The sequence below is a fragment of the Dasypus novemcinctus genome, chromosome 3 (genome assembly GCF_030445035.2).
Source record: "Dasypus novemcinctus isolate mDasNov1 chromosome 3, mDasNov1.1.hap2, whole genome shotgun sequence".
Classification (NCBI taxonomy): domain Eukaryota; kingdom Metazoa; phylum Chordata; class Mammalia; order Cingulata; family Dasypodidae; genus Dasypus; species Dasypus novemcinctus.
The window spans coordinates 61,190,162-61,210,560 of record NC_080675.1 but is presented as its reverse complement, the minus strand read 5'-3'; the positions used below and the strand labels follow the sequence as shown (position 1 = coordinate 61,210,560).

Here is a 20,399-nt window from a genome sequence, read left to right as displayed (position 1 = left end):
TGTATTAGGGAAGTCTCATTTTATTGCTCAACATCTGCAAGCCTTCTATGACGATAGCCAAAGAAAAGTCACTGAGAATAACTATTCAGTCTGTGAAAGGGAGATGACCCAAAATCTTTCACAGACATGCTTCAAGGTCCCCAAATTCTTCCCTGGAAAACTTTCACAGAGAAACATAAAAAAGAAAAGTCAGTGTTCTTACCTGGTTCTTGAAAGTGTTCTTCATTTGACAGAGTTCTAGACAAGATAAGTATTAATGCTTCTTTAAATTGGTCAAAATGCACCTGAAAATGAACAGTTAAAAAGAAATTTAAACATGCAGCTCCAGCCATAAGGTGCACAAGAATTATTGTCACATCGAAGTGAGTTATAACCTGTTTTTGTTTTCTTTTTTCGTTATTTCTCTAAAGCACAGAAGGGAAAAATGGGTAGATAATTTTTTGACACCTCAGTGTCATAAACACTAATATCAACCCCAGAGGGGAAAAGCTATACAGCAAAATCCTTTTTGTAAATACAGACAATACATACGTTTTGAACTCAGCTCCTTTTGTTTTTCTGAATAAGACTAGAAGAGAAAGATGTTAGGTGAGGAATTAAGACACACTTCCCAAGTAAATGAACCACTGAAACAGTGCATCAAGGATGCTTTCATCTCTTAAGATATTCTAGAAGGGAGTAAGCTATCTTTTGAGGATGAATTGAATATAGCTTTGCCTGGGGCAGGTATGTAATATTTATTTCCCAAGGCCCCTTCAAAATCTTTATGATTTTATCAACAAGCAAAAATCAATTGCAGACACAAAAGATAAAAGAATGTTGGAAGGCATTTTCCTGAAATCTTAAAAATAAAATTACTTTGGCTATGTTTATTTAAATACTTGGTCAGAACTGAGATATTCCTTTTGCTAAAAGAGCAAAGCATTTTTGTTTATGGCCAAGTATACTATTCCATAAACTTAAAAGTTTTGTGATCTTACCATGCGACAGGAGAGAGTATTTTTTCTCATCTTAATTCTATTTACACAGTATTCTAAGTACATACCTAAATACAAAGTTGGCAAATACATAATTTGCACTGCCATAGGTCTCCTTGGAAGTCATTCTAGAACACTGTCTACAAGCTTAAATATAGGTGACAAATATAAACCACTTCCAAACTAAATTCAGAAAAGTAGCAAACCTAATTAGTTATATTAACAATGGAAGAAAAAATCCTTTTATGTCTTATCCATGCAAATCAAAGCAAAGGAGAGGAATCCATTAAGATTCATGTCCTAAAATTACATATGCTGCAATTTAGCACACTCTCCCAAAACATCTATGATTTCTCTCCCACATTAGTTTTGATTAATTGAAGTTACTTTTCAAAATCATCTTCCTTTTAGATTGTGTAAACTTTAAAAATCAACATAATATACAGAGCCAGAGCAGAAGTCTGTCCCAGAGGCAGGGCATCTGCTATAGGGCCAGGGCATACAATCAATGAAAGGCTTAAAGGATTGTTGAAATGTAAGCAGTGCTAATTAGCTTTCACAGCTGACAATTCACTGAAAAGCCGGGGGAGAAAGAGATGGCAGGTCCTGTTATTGTCCTCGAGTCTGAGATGGGCTTTAGGGTTGTGACATCCCAGCTCCTGCTCACATTGGCACAGCCATCCCCGCCAGTGCACAGACATCACGTGCCCAAAGGCCCTTCCCAGATGGCACTTGACAGGCATCTACTAATTCCTACAGGAGTCAATCCTTCTCAGGGATGGCAGTAGAGGGGTTAGGAGCCAGCTCTGGATCCAGGTTCTAATCATGGCTCCCCCTCTTACTTCCTGCTTGTGATTTAGCTAAAGTACTAGATCTCTCCAAGTTAGCTCATCTATAAAAACAGGGGTAACTAACAACTGATATTTATTATCCATGCAACAAATATTTATTGAGTACCTGCTATGTGCTAGGCATTGTCCTAGGTCCTGGTGATAGAATGGTAAATGAAACTGACAAAAATCCCTGCCATCAGGGAGCTCCTACTCTTGGGAAATACTATGGTGAGACAGGCCAGTACTGTGCTAAGAGCACTGCATGCATTTTATGTTATGTATATAATACTACCTCCTCCTAGGGATATTAGTGGGCCAAAATGAGAATTATGTCCCGGAGTCCTTAACTTAACAGTTACCCAGCAAGGAGTAGTTCATAGCCAACGTGGGTGATTGCTCCCACCACTTCCACAGAGAAGCAGGGCCATGGTTTCAGCAAAGCAACTCGTTAGTCATGGAGGAAACCAAGCGACTCCAGCGGGCGTCAAGGGGGTGGCAGCATGGAGGGCCAGGTGCCTGCCTTCTCCAGCATCGGGGAAACTGATCCAGTTTGCTGTGTTTATAAACCTCAACCCTGAATTTATCCTCTCTCTCAGGAAAATAATGGAAGGGATCTGAATGCAACCTAAGTTTCCCCTTAAGAACTGAACAGAGGAAGCTCCTGTTTCAAAAGGGAGGCACTTGCCTTGAGAATGTCGAATCCATTTTATTTGACTTTGTGGGTTTCCATCAGGTCTTCTGAAAGTATAAAGGTATGTGTTTTGATAGAGGTAACTGGAAAGAGCCCTTCCCCTGAATTTGGTCCTGACATAGTAAATCCAGTGTCAGCCATGAAGGTCACCTAGGGCTCTTTTGTGCAACTCAATTTTTTTTTTTTTTGGTGCCGTTCAATTTTACTTTCTCTGAAAAATGAGAAAGATATCTACTTCCACTTCTAAGGCTTTCCAGGAAGCCATGTATTCCTTCATTAGGATATAATAAATGCACAAAATGTTGAGCTAGTAAAACTCCATTTCTATGGAGGTTGCTTCTTTCAAAACCTCAGTTATCTGGAGCACAGAGACACTCAGGAAACAAACACAAGTGAGGTCAAATCTGACAGATGTAACACAAAGCCCAGGTACTCTCGTCACAGCAAAATGCCACAGACCTAACTCATGACCAAGTTATTCATACTCTATCTGGCATATTATAAGCTTCATTATCCCAATCCCTTACTGGTTAGAAGAAGCAAATAAAAGACAGGGGTAGTGGGAAGCAGATGTGGCTCAAGCAATTGGGCTCCTGTCTTCTATATATGAGGTCCAGAATATGATACCCAGGGCCTCCTGGTGAAGGCAAACTGGCCCGTGTGGCAAGCTGGCCCACACAGAGTGCTGGCCTGCGTGGAGAGCTGGCCTGCCTGGAGTGCTCGCCCACGTGGAAAGCTGGCGCAGCAAGATGAGGCAACAAAAAGAGACACAGAAGAGACGCAGAAGACCAGGGAGCTAAGGTGGCACAAGAGAATGATCAGCTCTCTCCCACTCTGAAAGGTCCCAGGATCGTTCCCAGAGCCACCCAATGAGAATACAAGCAGACACCAAAGAACACACAGCAAATGGATGCAGAGAGCTGACAATGGAGGGAGGGGGGAGGAAAAAAAAAGACAGAAGTAGTGATGATGGTAGCACAGCACTGTAATATAATTATTGCCACTGAAGAGTACACTTAAAAATGGCTGAAATGGTACATTTTCTGTTATATATATACGTTCTTACACACACAAAATGGAGGGAACACTCTCCAAAATGAGTACAAAAAGTAACCTTTTTTTTTTTAGAGAGAAGTTGTAGGTTATAGAAAAAGCATACAGAAAATAGAGTGCCCTTATCCCTCCTCTATTATTAACATCTTGCATTAGTGTAGTACATTTGTTATAAATGAAAGAATATTATTATATTATTATAATTGTACTGTTAACTGTAGTCCATGGTTTATATTAGGGTCCACTGTTTGTGTTGTACAATTCTATATTTGTTTTTAAATTTTTAAATCTAGTCAATATATATAAACCTAAAATTTCCCCTTTTAACCACATTCAAATATATAATTCAGTGTTGTTAATTACATTCACAACGTTGTGCTACTGTCACTACCACCCATTATCAAAACTTTTCCATCACCCCAAAAGAAACTCTGTACTTTTGTATAAACTTCCCATCCCTACCCACACACCAACCCCTGGTGAGCTGTATTCTAGTTTCTGTCTCAATGAATTTGCTTATTCTAATTCTTTCATACCAGTAAGATCATACAATGTTTGTCCTTATGTGTCTGGCTTATTTCACTCAACATGTGGTCTTTCAAGGTTCATCTGTGTTGTTTCATGGATCAGAACTTCATTCCTTTTCACAGGTAAAAGGAAGTAACTCCTGATATATTAGATTTGAGGAAAGACATAATCACCTTCCCCAACAAAAATAAAATATAAAATTTTTTATACTTTAAAAAAAGTATTAAAAACCATTTTTAAAATTATAAAAGAAGACATATGTGCTTCAAAAACCTAACAGGAGTCATTTACTGTTGGGGCATGTGCCCTATTAAATAAATCCTGAGGATATAATTCTGTTATGATACAAAAAAGTAACGGATAGATCAAGATTTTAAATAATCAAGAATAGCTTGACTGTTTAATATACTCTCATTAAGGCAAAAACGTAAAAAAAAAATCCAGTCACCTATGATTTGACCCCTTCTTTTCAGTTTGTCAATAAAAGGGGTAAGAGATTCATTTATTAGAAAACTATTAATGTGGGTCCTGGGTAATGCTAATAAATGGGGCATTATTGTAGATTTATTCTCTCCTATACATTTGCCATTTGAATCTCATAACATGCACATAAGGCAGGTACCTCCCTTAGAAGGAAGGAGAGGGGGGCTCAGGGAAGGCACCTTGCCAAGGTCGCATGTCTTGGAGGTGAAGGGGGTCACGGGAAAACCCAGGCCTTCTAACTGGACTCACTAAAGCTCAGCAGCCCAGCCTGCTGGGGTTCGCTTTACTTTTGCTCTCAGGGAACTTCCTCTGCTGTTCCAAGTCAAATCATCAACTTTATAGAAAGCCGCTACGTGAAAGGTTCCCATCTGGTGAAAGTAGGACACTGGGGCTTCAGGGGCTACAAGGTCAAGATGGTACATCACCTCTGCCCTCAAAGAATTGATCAACTCACTCTAGATTCTAAAGAGTGGGAGGGTAGAATAGGATGAAGAGAGGAAGTCTGTTAGTAAAAAACTGCAAGGCAGAATATGGCTTAAGTATCCTCAAAGAGCTTAGCTTACTTGCAGGCAGGAAAATAGGGACAGTTCTGTGAATTTCAATTCTGTCCAAGATACAGGCAGAGGTTAAAGGTTTCCAAAATGAAAGTGCTAAATCAGTCACATTTAGGGGGAAAAAAAGTTCCAAAATACACTAAACATAATTACTCAGAGGATGTGTCGTCATTCTTCATAAACCAACAAAATCTCTCTAGTAAATCCCTTTGACCCCTGCAAAAAACACAAACAAAAACAAAAACCTGGCCAGCTGATCAAAACAATTGGAGTAGAATTAAGTCCTAAATTGATCTTTATTTTCCTTCTTGCAAGGTCTTGTGGACACCACCCTTGGCTGTAAATAGCAGTAAATTCCACATCCTTCAGAAGATAGTTCTGTCCTGAAGGCAGGTGGCTGCTATTTTCCATCAATGCTCATGAATACCGATGTGGCGGAGACGCCCCTTAGGAGGCAACCCAGAATGGAAATGTTAATAACTGCCCTCTATTGTGAAGAAATGTACATCCACCGGCTGAGTTGAGTTACTGGGATTTTTAAGTACTATTTTTCTGCTACATGGCAACTTTACTATCGCATCATGTTAAAATTTTAAAATCTTCACAAACATGCAAGGCAATTAAATCTCACAGTAACAAGCTTCTGAGCTGCACCTATCTAGCTAGTACCTCCTCATTTGAATAATAATTGCTGCCATTCATTTTACAATCGTTCCTATATCTTGCATGCCTCAAAGGGCCATTTGCAGCAATGGGAAAATTACATGACTGACTAAAAACACACATGACATTTAAACGAAATTAGCAGGAAGACCAGTCAAGTCTGATATTGTTTGTCACGTGTCACTGCCACTCAATAGAATTCACCTCATCACTTTTCCTCGCCATATTTCACATGAATCCTTTTTCAGAAACACAGTTCACCTTTCTGAAAATGGAATTTAAGCACTACACAAGAAACTAGTGCTACTGCAAACTACAAGAAATCTGCAACAGGAAGTAGAATAAGGAACCTAACATTGCATAAAATTGTGCAAGCATGGAGATCAAATCCATACAGTTTCCAAGTGTGTTCAGGCAGTTCTTCAAAGAGAACCAAGATGAGAGCACTCACGACAGTGCTCAACAGGGTGAACACATTAAACAAGACAAGGCCCTGTGTCACTGTCATCAAACCCAGTAGGTTTGTACCTAGTAATAACCTTCATTATCAAAGCTTGTTATCAAGGGACTGTCATCAAACCTAGTAGGTTTGTATCTAATAACACAAAGGAAAACTGATTAAAAATCACTGAAAACTAAAAATATAGAGTCTTATTTGAAATGGGAATAGAAATATGGACTTTGAGGTCAAAATGCCAGAAATTAATGTTTATAGCACTACGGAAAGAGAAAGGGCCCACAAGGAAATGTAGTTACATAATGAAAGACACAGTTATGAAATGCTTTATTGTAAATGAAGCGTTCAGGTTACTGCACCTTAGTAGTCACTCACTGCAGATGATGTAGAAAGAGGTAAAGGCCATTTTAAAAAGGTAGGTTTTCCAGACCTAAAGTGCCTACAGATGGAGATGGATGCAAATCACAAACACAAAAGAGAGCTTCTAACAAATCTGAACTCCACTCTAATGGGCTTTCTCAGAAAATCATTACTGAGAAGAGACCATTTATCAAAGACCCACTCCGGACATGCAGGGGAAGAAGGAGAGGAGCATATAGAGATAAAGCACAATGGAAAACTGTGTGCCCGGCTCTATTATGCAAAGCCTTAGTACATGCTCAGCCAACACTGAGCACAACCAGTAATGTATTATTGGGCATTATTTTTCCCACTATACAGATGAAGAAGCCAAGGTGAAGAGTTCTTAAGACAACATGCTCAAAGTCAAATTTTAAAATGGCAAGAGCTAGTACTTGAATAAAGATCTGACTTCAAGATTGTGCTCTAACAGTTTCCTGTCTCGGCTGGTGGGGGCAGGTAGGGAGGAGGGTGAGACTCATTTTTGTATATTTGGAAGGTGAGGAGGCTGTGGAGACATGCCTTCAGGTGCAGGAGTGGGAAGCCCAAGATTCCAACCTGGAACTGCCTCAAATAAGTTGTCTGACCTTGGACAAGCAACTGTATCTTTCCATATTCTGGATTTCTCCATCATAAAGATGAACTCTGAAGTCTAAAATCTGTGATGGACACTGAGAAACACTAAGTCCCCTCCATCCGGACAAGAAGCCATCATAAAAATATTGGTGGACTATCTGAGACATCTAATGAGCACTCCTGAGACAGTCATCACTGAAATGAAGTAGGGAGAAGAAAACGGTCATTTAGCACTTGCTCCTACTTCTGGTTGAGTACAGGATTTTCCCAACAACTTTCCCCTATGCCCTTGCTTCCTGTCACATGAAATAGCACTGAGAGTTCAAGAATTTACAACATACCAAATCAAAATAAATTTTGCTGGGAGTTTGACAAGAAACTATTAATTGAGCAAGTGTCATCAGAAGTTCTCTTTGTCTATAAATGGGAAACCACAGACCCTTAGGAGTTCAAACCAAACCCAAATGAGATTTTTGTAGAGGAAGGGAGGTTTACACCGAGTCACAAGACCAATACAGGGTAATGTTAACTGAAAGACAGCTAGAGGATAACCTAGGGACTGTACAGCATAGTGATTTTGGGGTAGATGAGGACTGTAATGTAAATACAAGAATGTTTTTCTATTACAGGGTGTTAAGAATATGGTAATACATGGGAAAATACAACTAATGTAAATTATAGACTATAGTTACAGTAATATTATAGTAATGTTGTAACATTTTTGTAGCAATGATGAAAGTACTAAATCAATGCTAAAGGTAAAAAAAAGAACAGGAGATTTAGTTTTATGAGACAGGAATTTGAGCAAGCATTTTTTCCCTCATTTTTTTTTATTAACAAGGAGACTTTGGCCATGTCATTTAACCTATCTGTACTCATTTATGTATCTTTCCAAACACAGATAAAAAACTAGAGTTTGTTTTTAGGATTAAACAGGATAAATGTGCCTGGACAGAATTTTTAAAGTAATGCTTCCATAATTTGCTAAGCTGCCTTTTGTCTATTATTTTATTTCTTTTGAAGTTACTTAAAAAAAAACAACAGACCAAACTGGGAATCAGAAAAATAACTCTCACAATAACAGGCTAAACTATGGAGGTTAAATAGGAGGATAAGCAAAGGTACAGACATTTGAGAGACACAATGAGAAGTATTCCCACCATCCCCTCCAACATAATCAAAGGGCCTCAGAACAACTATATGAAATAGGAACACAATCACAGGTTGGTTATAAACAGGTATTATTTGATGTTCAGGTATGATATGGTACTTAGAGAACACATCCAAATAATCATGGCCAAAAAGTATTTATCTGTTTTTGATCTACTCTCAAACGATTAAAATATGTATAAGAGAAAAAAAACTTGAGATTTAATGATGTGGAAACAAACAAAAATCCACGAATGAAATGAATTATGACATGAAAAGAACCCCAAACACCTTAAAATGAAAGGTTTGAAAGCTTGAGCTTAATTATACAAATTTTACAGCTATCAAATTTTTTTTTATTGACTTTGTAATAATATTACATTAAAAATATATATGTGAGGTCCCATTCAACCCCACCCCCCCACCCCCCCTCTCCCCCCCCCAACAACACTCGTTCCCATCATCATGACACATCCATTGGATTTGGTAAGTACATCTTTGGGCACCTCTGCACCTCACAGACAATGGTTCACATCATGGCCCATACTCTCCTCCATTCCATCCAGTGGGCCCTGTGAGGATTTACAATGTCCGGTGATTACCTCTGAAGCACCATCCAGGGCCAGCTATCAAATTTTAATACTAAAAATTTCAAAGTGTCTTTGATGACCAAAGTCCAAGCAACCTTTGGGACTCTTTGAAAGGCAATGGTGAGCTCTGCTGCCAGAAGGCTTGTTCTGATTCTAAAGTGTGCCACAGACATGGGCTACTTCAGCATCCAGATTCCTATTTCAGCATGTAAGAGTGAAAATGTAGAACCTCTGGGGGCTGTTTTGTCTCAAAGTTGGTGTATTCCATATGAAAGGAAAGCACACTTTAAACACTGGATATAACGAAACGCCTCAACAAAATCATGGTAATTATGTCCCTTACGTGCTGATTTCTAATAAAAGAGATAGAGAGCCATATGGAAACACTTTGTTTAAAAGACACAGAAAACCGGAAGCACTTAAAATTGATATGGGGTGCTTGGATGCAAACTTGGGTCAGTAAAAGGGTTAACGTGGTTCCCTTTCTTAAATTCCTATATTTGCTCCCAGGACTATTTTCACCTGCAGGTATGGCACCCATTCCTGACTAGACTATAAGCTCTGCAATGTTTTGAGGCCCCCCCACCTGAGAGGTTCCTAACTGATGACAGAGATATGGAGCTCTTTTAATAACTAAGTAGGAAACACATCAGCAGTGTCCTCTTTCCTCCACATCAGGGGTCTACAATCTTCAGGCATTTCAAACACTTGTATAGTAATGACATGCTCATGGGATTATAACTTCAAGTTATAAAGCAAAATCAGACAGATGCCTCACAACATATTTTGGGAAGAAAATGGCCTACTAGTAAAATGCACAAAAATGGCATATTGATTTAAGTTACTTCCCCTTACAACAGCCCCCTAAAAATAAGGCTTTAAAGAAAAGTTATTAAAGATTGATTTTGGGAAACGGACTTTGGCCCAGTGGTTAGGGCGTCCGTCTACCACATGGGAGGCCGGCGGTTCAAGCCCCCGGCCTCCTTGACCCGTGTGGAGCTGGCCCATGCGCAGTGCTGATGCGCGCAAGGAGTGCCGCGCCACGCAGGGTGTCCCCCGCGTAGGGGAACCCCACGCGCAAGGAGTGCACCCATAAGGAGAGCCGCCCAGCGCGAAGGAGGGAGCAGCCTGCCCAGGAATGGCGCCGCCCACACTTCCCGTGCCGCTGACGACAACAGAAGCGGACAAAGAAACAAGAAACAAGACGCAGCAAAAAGACACAGAAAACAGACAACCGGGGGGAGGGGAGAGGAATTAAATAAATAAAAATAAATCTTTAAAAAAAAAAAAAGATTGATTTTAACATAAAAAATTAACAGACAACTGTGATTTAAAAAGCAACTGGAAATGCTGCTGCTGCTAAGATTCTAATAAATGTGTATTTTATCAGAAAAAAATTAATAGACAATATTCATATTCTTGGTTGAGGGGGACAATGCTTTTTACCTTATTTCTTTTTCAAGAAAAAAATGATTAATTTAGCCTAATTCCAAAGGAGGTAAAACCTGGAGGCTTTGTTTTGTTTAAAAATTGTACTCTTGAAAGTAAAAATTGAAGCCATAAACCAAGCATCCAGGAAGCTGATGGATACTAATGCATAAAAGCCAATTAAATGGAAAATTTGACTTTAAAAAACATAAATATGGCGGCAGACTTGGCCCAGTGGTTAGGGCGTCCGTTGACCAGATGGGAGGTCCGCGGTTCAAACTCCGGGCCTCCTTGACCCATGTGGAGCTGGCCCATCGCAGTGCTGATGTGCACAAGGAGTGCCCTGCCACGCAGGGGTGTCCCTGCGTAGGGGAGCCCCACGCGCAAGGAGTGCGCCCCGTAAGGAGAGCCACCCAGCATGAAAGAAAGTGCAGCCTGCCCAGGAATGGTGCCACACACATGTAGAGTTGACATAGCAAGATGACGCAACAAAAAGAAACACAAGTATCCGTGCCGCTGACAACAACAGAAGCAGACAAAGACGACGCAGCAAATAGACACAGAGAATAGACACAAAGAACAGACAACCAGGGTGGGGGGAAGGGGAGAGAAATAAATTAATTAATTTTTTAAAAAAGCATTAAAAAAGAACATAAATATGAGTAAGTTCACTCATACCATAAGGCTAACATGAAATAACTCAATGAATATTTAGGTTTGTCATACTACCTGTTCTTTCTCTTTATTATTTACAAACCCTTTTCTATAAATAAAGACCTTCTAAAGATAAGACAGATGACTGGCATTAAAAACAATTTATAATTATAAAATTTATGACTCTCTACTCAATATATCAAGAATCCTACTGAATCCTAAGGAATTTTATCCTTATAATTTAAAATTAAAGACCATATAGAGCAACACAACAGCATATGGCCAAGTTTATGTGATAATCTGAGGAGAATGTCTGTTTCATAAAAAATGCAAATTTAACAGTAGTGTATTAATTCATGCCAACCCTGCTCTCAAGACAACCACCAGAGACCTCCCACATGAAATCAATATGCACACGTCTATTTAACTTTTATCACTGGTTCACAAAGTAAATAGCAAGCCATGGACCACTTACGTATTCATTATTCACAGGCAAGTGACAAATATAAAAAGCAGGCTGGTTTTGTCAAGTCATTAACAAATCAATCGATAACTGTTCCCCGGTTTTAGTCTGCTGAAAATGAAAATGTGTAACAGATGGAGAGGAGACTGTTAACCTGCTGCTAAGGTGCAGTCTGTTTACAGCAGAGGATTCCAAATTTACACTGACTCTAAGACAACTTCCCAAGGAAACCGTAAGTTGTATTATGTCTTCTCAGGCTTTAATAAGGATTAAACCAGAGCCACCCTTTGATACTATTCTTCAGACACTGAAACGCCTGAGATCATGTTGGGAAACGCCCCACTCTTTCTCTCCCTGCAGCGTCTGGGATGAAGTCAGAATGCAAAAACAGACAAATGCATGACATGGTAAGGCGGTTCCATCCTCAAAGTTCCCATTTTTACTGCTCTCAAAGCAAGATTTTCAGAATTTTATAGGGACCCCACGTATTCACAAGTAGCTTATCCTCCAAAAAAAATGACCAAGTGTGGCCCCAGTTTTTGAAAAGAATTCCTCTTCTTTCCTTTAAGTGTTAGTACCACATTCACGGTGGCAAGCCCCTGAGGAGATCAACCTGTGGGTATTAATTTCAGGATGATAACTACTCCTGTGTATCTCAGGTTACAGAAAGCCAATATATCCTACTGTATCTGAGGCTGCTCATCAACTTGTCAGCTAGGAAACAGGGAAAATGAAATAAAATTTAAAAAAAAAAAAAAAAAGGAAGTTCAGGCACTGAGATAAAGTTAAACATCATGACTGCTTCCTCAATTTATACCATATGTTAAAAACCACTGTCTACAAAAGTGTCAGCAAAGATAGCAACAGAGCTCAAAAAATATTTTTCCCCTCATCCATTCCAGGAACCAAAAGCAAGAGACTCAAACCAAAGCCATACAAATCGTGCTATTAATTCCAATAGGAGAACTGCAGGTACTCTCAGGTCAATGCAGAGCTAACATCCTCCCCACTTTCAGCAAGAGAACAAAACGACCCCTACTCATCTCTTCCTCATGTCTGCAACTTGATCTACAGAGAGAACATAACTATTTGTTGTCAAACATAGAAATTAACACTATCACATGTACACATTTCTGCTGGAGGCAAGGCCATGCTGGGTTTCAAACAAACCTGTGCTATGCTTCTTTATCCTCCCCTTATTTCCTAGGGGGAAGGTTTAATTCATGCTTTATCCCAGAAACAATCCACACAAGGCACAGATTTCTTGGGAGTAAAAGTCATAACAGAAACCTGTTCTTCCTTTGAATGGCAGTTTTCTTACTGCACCTACCTTCTCTTTAATGGAAGTCTCACCTGCCCTCACCCTTCCCTCCCAATGATGAAGGTGGAGATGATAAAATGATGTACAAAGAACAAGAGAAATCCCGTTACAGATTTCAGGCTTCTCTTCTTCTTCACTCTCAGAAAAAAGTTGGAAAACCTCCTCTTGTTGCCCCCTTTCATCTAAGAAGCTCTGTGCACGTTTGTGATTCCAGAGCCCAGAGAGAAGGAGGCCCCTATCACCTGAGCAAAGGGCACTGTTGTTTCAGGCCCACATCACTTTTTCTTTTTCAGGTTAACAGCAAAGGGCATGCACAGCCAGGAAGGCAGAAACAAGTTGCAACACGTGTGGTTTGCCCCACCCCCAGCGCCCCAAAAGAAACCACACCCAGCTCCCACTGACTCTGCATTCTTCCCCAGACCTTACCCTGCCCAAGAGGTTGTCCTGAAGCAGCGTCTGTTGCAGCACTGGGGTCACCTCCTCCAAGCTCAACATGTGGCAAAGGTCTGTGAGTTCCTCCTGTCCCAGGGACCCAGTGCCCGTCGTGTCAAAACTGTCAAACAGCTCCTTGAGTCGGGCCTCATGCTGGTCCTGCTCCACCTCATCCATCCCATAGCCCACAGCGCTCACCTGTGCAGGACAGAGACAAGGACAGGTTGTGGCAGGCCCTCGGATGCTACCGCGGCACCCCTCAGCACTCGGCCCAGTCCCCTGCCAGCTCCTTAGGAACGCCCTGCCTGCCCCAGGTCCCCTGGTCAGGATCCTTGTGAGGTCCAGCAGGCAACACTGAAACACTGCACATCCCACAGGAGGCCACCAGCTGGCCCGCACCCCTCCCTGGTCAGCGGAGCCCCCTATATACACACACCAGGGGGGTCCACAGGGTGAGCCACAAGTGAGGATAATGTTACCAGAATGAGGGAGTCTGTGAAAACCTGGCTCCCAGGAGGCAGAACGACACCTTCCTCTTCTGCCTGGCCCTGGGTGGCCAGTCCTTCAAATTCAAGACTGAGAGCAGTGCTCTCCGTCAGCTCACCTGGCCCAGGCCTTAGGAGAGGTGAAGGACCATTGTGACCTCTAGACCATTCAAATGAACGAAGTGTTGGTGCCAACCGTGCCCTGCCAGGGCTTCCATTCAAGTTGGTGAGCCCAGATGTCACCATCTGCCGGCCTGGCCAACCTGTTTAGTTCCACTTGGTTCAGCATAGACACCACCCATAACAGACGGGAAGGCTGCAGCGAGAGGCACTGGATGAGCACGTCTGATACAAAGCCACCTCGCTGTTTACGTGAGACCCAACACCTTTGAAACAAGCTCCTCAAAAAGCAACTCAATTAGCTTCCTTGGTGCAATTACATGAGGTGTGACAGGAACAGTATTCCCTGAAGATCGCTTTAGTCCCAGAGAGTTTTAGGTAATGCTTAGTTGCCTAGAGAAAGGAAAAACACTACTCCAACCCTTCAGCAGGTAAGGTTTGAATGAGCCACAGACTGGCCCAGGGCTTTAAGGCTGGTTAATCTGTTTCCATCTCTCAGACCCACCCCAGCCTCAGGCCATTCATTTTGCCAACCTTCCTAGGATCTGGAAAAACATGGGAGTCATCAATAACTCTTAGAATCTTTTTTTGCTAAAAATATCATATGACTCCAGAGATTGCACATTCTATTTTTAAAGTGAAATCTGTTTTTTTTTTCCTTGTACAAGAATTCATTTTAATGTGTTAGGACTTTCAGTGAAAGCCTGAAATTTGCACATGTGGCAGTACCTTCACCATGATGCAATGGACGCCAGTCACGACATATGCCCTTGAGATGGTGAGCTCACTATCTGAAACAAGCCTCTCAGAATAGCCCCTTGACTATAAAAGCTGCACCTTTAACGAAAACAAACCCTGGGTCAGAAAACCCTCTAACCTAGAGGTGATGCTCCACAGGGTAGATCATTGCAAGATGGGAAACATGTAAACTCTGGGCTTCTAGAACAAAATGATCACGTTGCTCTAGGCTGCATTTCATTTCTTCCCTTAGACAACAGTTCAAAACATGTAAAACCAAAGAACCACAATCTTTCCTAAAGTTTTTAGCAGAACTAGGCAAATTCAGATGAATCCGAACAGCTCTGCCATGTAGTTTGGATTTTTACTAGGGTCACTCATTAAAGTGAAGTGGCAAAGTTTTGGTCCAGGCTCCTGGTCTTGGACAGGTGTCTTTTAATTATCAGTGTTTCTATTACTAAGGGGCTGCTGGCTCTGGCTGCTTTCCCAGGGTTGGTCTGTTGGGTTAACTAATCACCATGTAAATGTTTTCAAAATATCTTGAAAGTGCTATGTAAACATTGAAGCATCAGAAAACAAACACCAAGGTGCTAAGCAAAGCCAAAGAATTAGGAATTCAGACAAGGCCAAAGTCTGGCTAATGAGATTCACTTCATTCAAGTCAACAGTTAATTGTCAACCAAGACCTGCTGAGAACCCCCAAGATGCTCTGGACTTTTCAGTGTTGCCACAGTTTTCAGGCTTACTCTCCATAAGTTTTCCAAGCCACTAGGCTGTTATCTGAACAACTTCATAAAAGCCAGACTACACTGCTTTCGCTTGATTTTGCATACTAAAAAAAAAAAAAATTCAAAAGTGAAAGAATTCAAACACTTCCCTTTTTTTAAATCATGCTCAAGAGGTGGAGACTTTTCCATCTAAACCACATGAAAAAGGGTGATAATATCACAACATACTGAGAAGTTCCGATCTTACTGCTTTGAATTTGGTAAGCTATCCTGCACCATCCTTCAGGAAGTCACTGGATCTTTTATTATTTTTTTCCTCCAAGCAAAAGTTTTGTTTTTTGTTTATTTTTTAATATGAGAAAACTCTGTACTTTACCAATACAGCAGAGGGTACAATTTTTTTTTTTTCTCAACTAAACATCATTTAAGAATTTGATAGACATCCAGGACTTTGTAGCTTGTCCCAATTGTTTGCTCATCCCAGGTTCTTAAGATATCAGTCTCTGATGCTTTTTTTAATTCTGAAAAAAAGGATTACTGGTTAACATATCATCAATAGGGTTATAACCACAGGGTTTTTCCATGCAGCCAGAATCTTTGCCACCAGGCCAAGACAAATGGCTGGGCTATGCCCACAGCCTTGGGGAAGCACTACAAAATCCACCATTGGTTTTGGTTTTTTTCTTGTTTTTTTTTTTTCGGTGGTACATTCATCGCATTTGGTGAATACATTTTGGAGCATTGCTACACAGCATGGATTTTGGTTTACAATGAGAGTTTACACTCTCTCCCAGTCCATTTAGGGGATTATGGCAGGATATAATATGTCCTGCATCTGTCCCTGCAATATCATTCAGGACAACTCTAAGTCCCAAAAATGCCCCCAAATCACACCTCTTCTTCCCTCTCCCTGCCCTCAGCAACTCCCGTGGCCACTGTCTCCACATCGATGATATAATTTCTTCCTTTGCTAGAGTCACAGTAATTCTATAGTAGAATACCAGGAAGTCCACTCTAATACATATTTTATTCCTCCATCCTGAGTACTCTGGGATGGTGATGCCCACTCCACCTCTAAATTGAGAGGGGCCTTAGGTCCCACATGGCTGATGGATGGGATTCTCCTGCTTGCAGTTGTAGATTCTCTTGGTTCCTTGGTGTGGTGGCTGACCATCCTCACCTCCTTGCTAACTGACCTGGATAAGTCCAACGAACTAGAGAGTAGGTGTCGCAACTCTGCTGAGTTACTGGATCTTAATTAAATCAAACTTCTTTGATTTTATAGCAGCTTTCCATTTTTATCTCTTAAGTTCATGTCCTCCTTCCCTCCCAATACACCGTGCTTAAGAAAACATTCTTTTGACTGACAAGAAAAACAAAGCCCCACCTCTGTGAAACATGCTCACAGTGAAGCATCCAGAAGATGCTATGCATGGTGATAAGTTGTCAGTACTCTTCTGGCACACAGAAGCACTTCTGTGGGTTTATATTATTCCCCAAATGTTCACCAGTAATTTTATGTGCAAGAATTTTTTTTCCTTCCCACTTGGTGGAAATGTCTTTAAGGGCAATGTTCATACCTTCTATTTCTTTTATGTCTTCCCCCAAATGCATAGTGCATTCCACTCCTCACACCAGGTACTCAGTAAACATCATGGAGTAAATAAATGCAGAGATACTCCTTGAGAGGAAACTTCCCCTGAATGAAAGCTAAAGAAATGAGCGCATGAAAACTTTGTAATTCCTATTTCTTACACAAACCCCTTCACTTGCCCCACCCCCCAGCCCCTTTCAAAGGCATTTTCAGTTTTAGATAAAAACCAAACAACAGAAGAAAGTCAACATCAACTGCTAAAATGTACTGTACAGAGCTAGCTGAAGTTTAACTCAAGAAGTTAGGTAATAAGGTCAATGGAGCACAAACTTAAGCTGCATCTTTTTGGTATGGGATGTAACCTTGGAGGAGAATCTGTACTAAAAGTTTTCCAACAAATCCTCTCATTTAGAGAACCAGAGTAACAATACCCATCTGGAAAGGCTGTTCTGGGGGCTCAATACAGCAACCAGACCAGAATGGCTAATTCCAGAGAAAGATGATTCAGGAGGGGAATTGAGAAAACAACCATAAAAGACCTGTGGTTTACAAAGCAGGGGTAATCTGAACAGGCTATCTTAAGTCTTTCAGCCACAGATCTACCTTAGAGGCAGCAGGAGATGTGAAATGCCATCATGCAGAGAGTGACAGCAGATGGGGAATGTATTATGTATATGAAAAATAAAATTGTATCATTCAATTACAATAGCAGCAGTTAATATTCAGTGCTTTATAGGTCTTTAAAGGCAGATTGTTGGTAAATTTAATGTCAAACAAAGGCAGAAAGGCTGAAAAGTAGTTTGGAGTCCAGAAGAAATAATTTTTTACTTCTGAGTATTTACAACGAGTCTGATCTACGCTGAAAACTTTACATATATTGTCTCATTTAATGCTCCCAATTCTTTGAAGTAGATATTATCACATTCCTATATGAAATGTGGACATTGGGACCTATCAGAATTAAGCAATTTGTCCAAGGGTACTAATATGGGGGCAAAGGTAAGAGTCAAACTTTGGTTTTTCCAACTCTAAATTGTACTATTCCTAAACCTTGGTATGTACATAGAACACACAAATGGGACAGTTGAAATTACATTATCAACAAATCACTTATGTGTTATCTAATTTGTTTTTTAAAAACACCTTTGTGTGTCACCCAGCAGAAGAGTACTTAATACCAGAAATCGCTATGGAATGTTTTAGGGCTGTAAATCCTTCCAAGTTGGAAGGAGAGATGAGGGGGGAGGTGGTCTATCCATCTTCTTTCCTCTCTACTTTCCTTGATCTGTTTATTGAATAGTTACAGCCTACGAGACACTAGGGATATAAAGATAGAACAGGTATTCTCTTTTTCCTTAAGGAGCCTTGGGACTTAGGGCATGGAAGAAATACATTTTTATATAAAAGCGACCATGAGGAATCCCATATCTTCATCAATGGATACAGCCCAGAAATTGATCATCATTAAGTTACTTCCCCAAAATATATATTTATTTATGTCAAATTGGTACAATTCTATTCTTTTCAGACTAAAAGGCTAATGAGCACTGGCAGGAGACCTTCTCAGTGGTTAAATAAATTGGGTGCTGGTGTGATAAATACTCCTTCAAACTGTGAAGGACAATTCCAGTTTTATAATGCCTGTCACAGACCTGGGCCTGTCCTTACCAGCTACCTCCACAACCTCATTTTCAGGAGCCTTTATGACTCCTTTGGAATAAAAAAGCCAGTGTGGGCAATATTTTGGAGTACTACCTAGGGATGGTTAAATAGGAGGCAGATGCAAAGAGCCATTAATCAAAACATTTGCCACCCAATAACTACCCATAATGAGAACTATTCAGAGCATTTTCCTTCCAAATAACTCAAAATGAGGCTGCCAAAATGCTGCAAACCCTGAAAGGAGGTCCATTACAGATCTGTGTTACTGTGCACCACTCGCCAGTCCCCGGCTGATGAAATCACAGAGCCACCTGGGACTGTAAAAGAAATAGGTGTAGGTGCAGCTGGAGTAATGAAGTCACCAACATAAAGCCAGCATGAATGTGGATGCACGAACTTACGAACTTTCCAGCATCGAAGGTATAGAAAGGAGCGGGTGAGAATGGCACCCCAGTCCAAAGTGGGCGTCTGTTCTGGGCCAGAGTGAAAAGGGGACAAAGTCTGGCAAGGGAAAACCAAATAATACATGAGCACAATGCCAGAGCTCCTAGCCCAGGCCTTTTATTTCCCCTCCAGATGGTCCAGCAGCTGAACAGCTACACGGAATGTCTGGATGTGCCTCTCAGCTCAGCCGCTCTCCTTGCGAGGGCATCACAATAGATGTTTTCGGACCTGTGTGCAGACGTAGCTGTCGGGGGTCCACAGACCAGGCAGTGACCACCAAGTGACTAATTTAGCTATTTATAACTGAAGTGATGAAAATGGGTAAACCCTGCTCTGGCAAAGCTTTTTAGTCACGCCTTTAGCTTTCAGCATTTGGCAAGTCAGAGCCTAATAATGCCAGTGATCAAATAAAAATGTTTCTTTTCCTTCTCTTTCTGCAAACACTTTAAATCTGCTGCAAAGACTTCTAGGCTTACCATTTTGGACTAATTTCAATAAAATAAGAAGTAGTGATGAGAATAAATTCAATTTTAGCAAATGCTTAACATATAAAGCACTAGACCCCATTTACATGTTTATTTAGGAGACTATTTCTGCCAAAAACTACTGCTGCTTGGCAAATTGAGTACTGTCAGGTAGGCTCCTCTCTGCTCAGATAGCACCTCACTTCTAGCTGAACAAAGCACAAGAGTATTCACCATGAATAAAATATTGGTATAAAAATAGAACCTGAGAGCTGAAATTCCCTACACAGGGGAAAAAAAAAAAGTCATATTAAATGAATCTTAAGGAAAATAACCTTTGCTAGTTAGAAAATTTAACTGAGTATTCTACTAGCCTTTATTCTAAAATATAAATAACTTTTAAAATTTTAGTACTCTGAATGTCACAAACACATGCTTTGTTAAACCTAATAATTAGGTGGATTCCCCAATCAAGTAGTTTACTCAGGGTAGGTAGGGGAATAAAATCATTAACTTAGTACAATGTAGATTCAAAAACCTGTACTTAGCTACTAAGTAAAATTAGAGAAGCAGAAAACAGAGCTGTGGGTTTGATATTTTTTTCTCAAAGGGACTGCTCCTAATAACTCTCACTTCTAAAGCCATTTTTACTCAATTTAAGATGCCTGCTGCTATGAGTGCATTTCCCTCAGGTATAAGAAAAGAGCGTCTCTTCTTACATCGATAAACAATATTTTTCCAACTTTATTTGTTCAGTGAGAATGAAGGTACAGATCAGGGGTTCTTAACCTTCTTTGTTCCATGGACCCCTCTGGCAATCAGGTGAAAACCGCAGACCCCTTCTCAGAATGTAGCAGCAGATAGTTTTATGATACTCAACATCGGAGGATCAGAGAAAAATAAAGATAATAAA

The 20,399-nt window shown here is 40.5% G+C and overlaps 1 protein-coding gene across 4 annotated transcripts in view; it reads right to left on the bottom strand.

Annotated features, from left to right (window-relative positions):
• NIN (ninein) overlaps positions 1–20,399 on the bottom strand; it is a 105,824-nt gene that overhangs the window by 82,597 nt on the left and 2,828 nt on the right. For all 4 annotated transcript variants that reach the window (XM_071213936.1, XM_058293440.1, XM_058293441.1 and 1 more), the window contains exons 3-4: positions 13,246–13,449; positions 203–284 (exon numbers count right to left, since the gene is read on the bottom strand). In XM_071213936.1, the coding sequence (XP_071070037.1) occupies positions 203–226 (24 nt within the window). In that variant the 5' untranslated portion in view covers positions 227–284; positions 13,246–13,449. The remainder of the gene's footprint in view (positions 1–202; positions 285–13,245; positions 13,450–20,399) is intronic.